Source organism: Eublepharis macularius, chromosome 10 (assembly GCF_028583425.1).
Source record: "Eublepharis macularius isolate TG4126 chromosome 10, MPM_Emac_v1.0, whole genome shotgun sequence".
NCBI classification, from domain to species: domain Eukaryota; kingdom Metazoa; phylum Chordata; class Lepidosauria; order Squamata; family Eublepharidae; genus Eublepharis; species Eublepharis macularius.
The window spans coordinates 89908331-89914894 of NC_072799.1; the positions used below are offsets into that span (position 1 = coordinate 89908331).

The 6564-nt window shown below is 50.2% G+C and overlaps 1 protein-coding gene across 1 annotated transcript; it reads right to left on the reverse strand.

Moving 5' to 3' along the window:
* Window positions 1-375: 375 nt before the first annotated feature.
* On the reverse strand, window positions 376-4858 carry ZAR1 (zygote arrest 1). Its single transcript, XM_054990518.1, has 4 exons — window positions 4106-4858; window positions 2173-2265; window positions 1783-1857; window positions 376-519 (listed from the first exon to the last, which is right to left on the reverse strand). Exons 1-4 carry the CDS (start codon window positions 4856-4858, stop codon window positions 376-378), a joined length of 1065 nt encoding a protein of 354 aa, XP_054846493.1.
* Between the last annotated feature and the right edge of the window lie 1706 nt (window positions 4859-6564).

The following is a 6564-nucleotide window of genomic DNA, read 5'->3' on the forward strand; positions in this document are numbered from 1 at the left end:
CTAGATAGCAAAGAAAAAGCATCCCTGGAAAAAACGAGCAAGCAAAAGGCTGCTGTATGTTATTTATCTCACCTAGATGGACAGGGCTGGTTTAACTAAGCTCCTTCCCTAAAACAAAAACCAAAATTGCTGAATTTGCTTTTCTCACCCAGATACAATACAGAGAATCTTGTTTCACCACAGTGTATCAAGCAGATTCTCTCTCATTCTTAATACAATTAAGAGACGAGGTAGACATTCGGTTGCGTTATGACCTGCAGTTGCTTTACTGCAGCTTTATCGGCAAGCCTTCCGTTACTACAGCTCGCTACTTTCAAACAAAATTGCTGCTCCTTACACCTTCATATTCAGAATTCTTCCACCCCACCCCCCTGCTCAAATAATGTATTTGAAACTAAATGTACTATCGCACGAGAGACGTTTGCCTTTGCATCTTCCGCAGAGGTCCTGGCGGTGGGGTCTCTTGGGGTCCACGTGGCGCAGTTTCACAGGGCAGGTGCACCGTGTCTCCTTGCAACTCTGCAACAGACAGGCAATCTTTGAAGGAATAGTTATAATCACCAAGGTTACTGCATTGTCCAAGTATCAGCATCCATACTGTGGATTGTCTTGCACGTTTGCAAATATGTTAGAATATACAACTACCTTTAGCGCCAGATCTAGACGAAACTCTTTGTAAAGTTTAGAACAGATAGGGATTATACAATATTTAAATAAATGTGCTTTGTAATTTTGCCAAGGGCTAGTTCACAACGACTCCTTTGTATTTGTTCACACATAGCAGACCCAAGTACTTCTCTTCCACGGACATGCAGAATATCAATCTATTACTCTCCAAGAAGTTGTCCTAGTGACCAGAGACAGACAAGATGGTGTAACATTCCCATTGGATTAATTCTATGTTGACAGGAATGTAGCATATGTCTCTAGATGAGAAGCTGAACAGATTTAGCCATTCCAAGGTTAAGGCATCCCCCCTTTACTCCTCAAAAAGGTTTTAAATATGAGTAATTTCAAAAAAGAAGTCAAGTTAAAGCTTCAAATGGCAGACTCCTTAAAGCTGTACTCTGTAACAGAACTCATATCCAATTCCCATACTGATGTAGAACAAAAACCTTTTCTGTATCAAGGCTAACATAGATCAGGATTCCTGCTTTAAACACATTGGACTTTGCATAAAGGGTGACTGGGCTCAGATCCCTGCATATCCATGGAGCTACCAGGATAACCTTGAGCCAGGCTCAGAACAAAACTTCACAGGGTTCACAGATACCATGAATCCATATTTATACCACCCTGAGTTTCTTAAAGAAAGAAGCCAATACAGAAGACATTAATGGCAAAGCCAACATTGAAAGAGTGGGGGCAATTTACCATTATGACCTCTTGCCCTCTGGGAACAAAATTAAGTGCAATAAATTGTTAACCAGTACTAGTTAAAAGTATCAGTAACTGGCCTGCTATATAGGAACTGGAACGGATCAAGAGTGCACACATGAGCCACATCAAGTGTGGCACAAACACCAAATTGAGCAATGCCTCACCTATGTTGTCAATACAACTGAATGTGCATCTCTTTAAAAAGCCCTGATAGCAGCTCGGCAGCCGTCGAGCAAACAGAATTCTGCTTCTAAATTCCCTACTTTCTAAAACCATACGTATTTATAGGGCACACGCATTCAAGTACAAACAGTAAATTGAGGTCTGGCTTTGAGTTTAGCAAAACATTTGGGATTTCTGAAGAATTTTGCGTTAGTTGGCTTTCTAAGCATCACTGCTTACTTGGCAGGTGATGTCTTCCACACGGTAGGGATTGTAAGATTTCTGGCAAGTTCGGCAAAACTGCCTAAAATAAACCTGTAGATAAATAGCAAACAATAATGAAGGAAACACTTCACCAAAATGCTACGAGCCAGTGTGGTACAGTGGCTAGACTGTCGATTTGGGAGGCCCAGATTCAATTATCTGTTCTGCCAAGGTAGGTGACTTTAGACCAGTCACACACACGCAACCTAATCTACCTCACAGGGCCATTGTGTGAGGGGGAGGGGAGAGTGGAGGACAGGAGAATTATGTAAGCCACTTTAGGCCCCAACTGGGGAGAAGGGTGGGGTATAAATGAAATAAAATAAAAAGTACATCGTGCACCTCCCCACCAAGTCACAAACGTACCTTGTTAGTGCCCTGAACACACCAGACGTAGGCACTCTCCCAGCGGATGTTGCAATCCTTGCAGTGGTAGTAGCCGTATTTCTGCTCCAGAAACTAGACAGCACAGAGATTAAAGCCCAGGCTCAGGGAAACCATCTTAGTACAAGAGCACGTATCAAGAGTTACCCTTCGCTCAGCTTAAAAAACTGCTGCAGCAACGCAGCTGATCTGGAGAACATGAAACAACCGAAGCCCAACCGAGAGCTGCTTCAAAGAACCTGGGGTCCGATGCTGCTCCCACCCCACCCCAAGAAATGTGATTCCCTCAACCAAAGCCACAGCAACTCTGTTAAAAGCAAAATTAGCCCATTCCCTTCCCCTTAACACCCCCACTCCAAAGGAGGAGGGGCCGCCTCAGCAAATGACTTCCTCCACAATATTCTCTCTCATGAGGACTCATTTGATCAAAGGTAGGTTCTCTCAAGATGGCCATAAAGCACCTGCTTGGGCCACCTGTGTTGAAAAGGGTGGGTCAGTAAAGCAGCAGCCGCAGCCGCAGCCGCACATTCAGACGCTCACGCCTTGGGACAAGGAGGCTGAACTAAGAGACCCCACCGATCTGTGTGTGTTCAGAGGTATGTAAAACTGTAACAGTCCTTGAATACCTGAGATTCCTACATTCTTTACTGTATACCAGGGCTTTTTTTCTGAGAGAAGAGGTGGTGGAACTCAGGACTGCACAATGAAGTCACTTTGGGTCAGCTGGAACAAGGGGGGGAGTTTTTTAAAAGTTTAAATCGCCCTTGGCAAAAATGGTCACATGGCCGGTGGCCCCGCCCCCTAATCTCCAGACAGAGGGGAGTTGAGATTGCCCTCTGCGCCGCAAGGCGCGGAGGGCAATCTCAACTCCCCTCTGTCTGGAGATCAGGGGGCGGGGCCACCGGCCATGTGACCATTTTCAAGAGGTGCTGGAACTTCCACCAGGTTCCTGCTGAAAAAAAGCCCTGCTGTATACATACACATTTGTGTTGTGGGAAAGGGTCAATGACTCCCATGAGCCCACTAGTTTCCCGGAAGCAAAACTTTTGCTTCTTTCCAGACAGCTGATGGTTGAGCACATAATTTGGCATTCTCTCCCAATCAAGCAAGGTTGGATAGTTCGAATTCATCCAAACGTGTACCTTCTACAAGGGACTCCAGGCTTGCTTACACCTAGCAAGGCAAACCTCCCCAAACAAGGAGTGAACTCAAAGCCACCGTTCTTTCTGGCACAGAAGGCTACGCCGGACAGGCACCTTTGCTTTTTTTAAAAAAAAAAAAAACCCTAAACAAGGCAACCCCAAAGAACCAGGCGGCTGTTTCAGCTCCTCTGGAATTCTTTCCTCCCCACAGGAAAGGAGAGCCGTCTGAAGCAGAGAGGGAGGCGAAGCAGCCGCGTCTCCCTCTGCAGAACTCGCAACCTCTGCAGGTTAGGGAACATTCAGAGAACCAGCCTGGCGGCAGAGCGGCTGCAGCAGAGGATTTGCCTCCAGGAGACCCAGGTTCAAATTCCCCCTCAGCTGTGGAAGCTCGCTGGGTGAGCTTGGACTCTCGCTCTTTCAGATTAACCGACCACAAAGGGTTGTTGTGAGGATAAAATGTGGCGAGTGATGGAAGTGGCTTCGGGGTCCCAAAGGGGAGAAAGACGGGCCGTCCTGAAGCCATGCAAACCAATACGGCTGGCTGTGTTATTGAAAACGTTGGCGGAGCGCGCCACTCTGGCCAGCAGCAGGAACGAGCCCTTCTCTTCCTGGCCACAGAAGGGGCTCAGCTCTCCAGCCCCAAGCAGCACAAGCGGGCCGGGGGGCAGGGGCCTGGGGGGGCGCCCTTCTGGCGCCACGCGACTCTCGCCGCCGGCGCGCGAGGCCTGGCGGGCTGCCCAGAGGGGGCGCGCGGCCCCGCCGGGCCGACCCACCTGGAAGCGCACGCGGGTCTTGCTCTGCGCGGGCTCCTCCCGCGGCGGCGGCTCTTTCTCCGGCGCGCCTTTGCCCTCGGCCTCGCCCTCGCGCGCCTTCTCCTGCGCTGGGGCTGCTGCCGCCGCCGCCGCGCCGTCGGGGCCCGGCGCCTCTGGCCACTCGTCTTTCTGCGGCTCGGCGGAGCTGTCGGCCGGCTTCTCCCAGCTGGCGCGGGCGGGGCCGGGCGCGGGCGCCTTGCTGGCGCTGTCGGGGGGCTCGGGCTCCTCGAGGAAGGCGGTGAGGCGGCGGGAGGCCACGGGCGAGTAGACGGCGATGGTGCGGGGGAAGCGCACGGGCCGGCTGCCCGCGCCGCGCACCGGGCTGCCCTGGCCCTGCTCCTGCTCCAGCGGCGCGCCGGCGGCCCGACGGCGCAGCAGCAGCGGGCGCGGCCCGAGCGAGCACTGGACCCAGGCGTCCTGGCGCGGGTTCACCTGCACGCCCACCTCCTTGGTGTTGGCCCGGCGCAGGCGCGGCGTCAGGCCGGGGGTGACCTGCGCCAGGATGGCCTTCAGCTGCGCCCGCTGGTAGTTGTCGAAGTACTCGGCCGCCGCCGCCGCCGCCGCCGCGCTCTCGCCGTAGCTGGCGAAGTAGCCGCCCCGCTGCCGCCACGCGCCCGGCCCGGCCTTCCCCTTGGCGGGCGGGTAGCGGTAGGAGTAGGGGCTGTACGAAGGGTAGACGTAGCTCTCCATGGCCTCGTCCACCAAGGCGGCCATCGTGTGCGCCCCGCGCCGCGCCCGCCGACGCCCCCTAAATACCCCGCGGGGCGGCACCCAGCCCCTCACCCGGGCCGCCCGCGGGAGGGTTGCGGTCCTGCGCGCACTTGGCGAGGAGTGAGCAGCCGGGGCTGACTCCGAGGGCATCTTTCGTGCGGCTGTTCTCCTAATGGGCCTGCCTTATGGTAAGCCCCGCAGTTCAGGAGAGGTTTACACTCAAGCAGATAGAACAGAACTGCATCCTTACAGAGGAGCAAATCCCCCTGAATACAGGGGTTACTGCAACCTGCTTTCTGACTTTACAAAAACACACATTACTAAGTGGTTCATCTGGATTACTGTTTCAGATTCTCACACCAGCTGTAAACATACTGAAAAGTGAAGGGAAATCTTCAGACATTTCCATCAAATAAGCCCCCCCTGAAGTCAGTATAAACATCCCAGTAAATGTGCATTACGGGTGGGCTGTAACTGGAACCCCTTGACTAACTTTAGCTGGCTTAATTATACCAATTATGTGATTTACTGATGTCACTGCTCATCTGCAGCCAATAAACAATGTGTTTTAAACTGGCTTTAGGGTCTACGGTGTTCCTGTGAACTGTAATGATATTACAGTTCAGAATTCAGCAATATTTAACAATAATAAAAATAGCTTTTGATCTAAAGATGCTCTGTTTAAACCCCTATACTAATGAATTCATTAGATTCCAAACGTTGGAATGTGATAACACACTTGCAGTAAGGAGCAATGCTTTATACTAGAACCCACACTGTTTTGCATGCATAAGGTACCTCCTTCGGTTCCTGGCACCTTCAGTTAAAGGAACTCAGGCAGCAGAGCAGAGAGACCTCCGAGACCTTGGAGAAACGCTGCCTGTCAGCACAGGCGAAATGAACACACTTCCATGCAGTCCAGAGCAGTTTTACTCAGCAATCAGCTATTCAACGGGGCTGACTCCCAGGACTGTGTTCTCTAGGACTGCACTGTAGGCTCGCCTACATCCCATGAAGGGTCATGTCCTCTTGAAGCTACAATGCTTAGCGAGAACACAAATCTACACATTACATACATCTTCATTTACAAGCCTACAAACAATCTCTGGTAAGTCTAGAGGAGTTAGCCATGATAGTCTGTAGTTGCAAAATAGTAAAGAGTCCAGTAGCACCTTTAGAGTAACCAACTTTATTGTAGCATAAGCTTTCGAGAACCACAGCTCTCTTTTTCAGATGCATCTGATGAAGAGAGCTGTGGTTCTTGAAAGCTTATGCTACAATAAAGTTGGTTACTCTTAAAGGTGCTACTGGACTCTTTACTATCTGTTAAGTCTGACACCTTTGCTAAGAAAGATTGCCTGAAACTTTTTCCAATACCCATCCTAAAAGTTAACAACACCAGAGATTCTTTTGTTTGTTTGTTTTTAAAAAGCCACCGCCCAATTGGCAGAGGTTTCCTCCCAGCAGGGAGTGGCAGGGAATATAAAGACCAAAACCAAAGGAGGTCTCTGCATTACTTTTTTCCAAGAAAGGTCTGGCAGCTCTGATCTCTTCTAGATGAAATAAACAGTCTAGTCAACAGTCATATTTTTAATGAGCTGGTTATCTTTGGAAGAAATTTAATTGATGGTAAGTATACAGCATCATTTAACTTTTCCACATACCTAGATACTGAATGATATGCAAGATATACAAATAAGCTTGTTTTC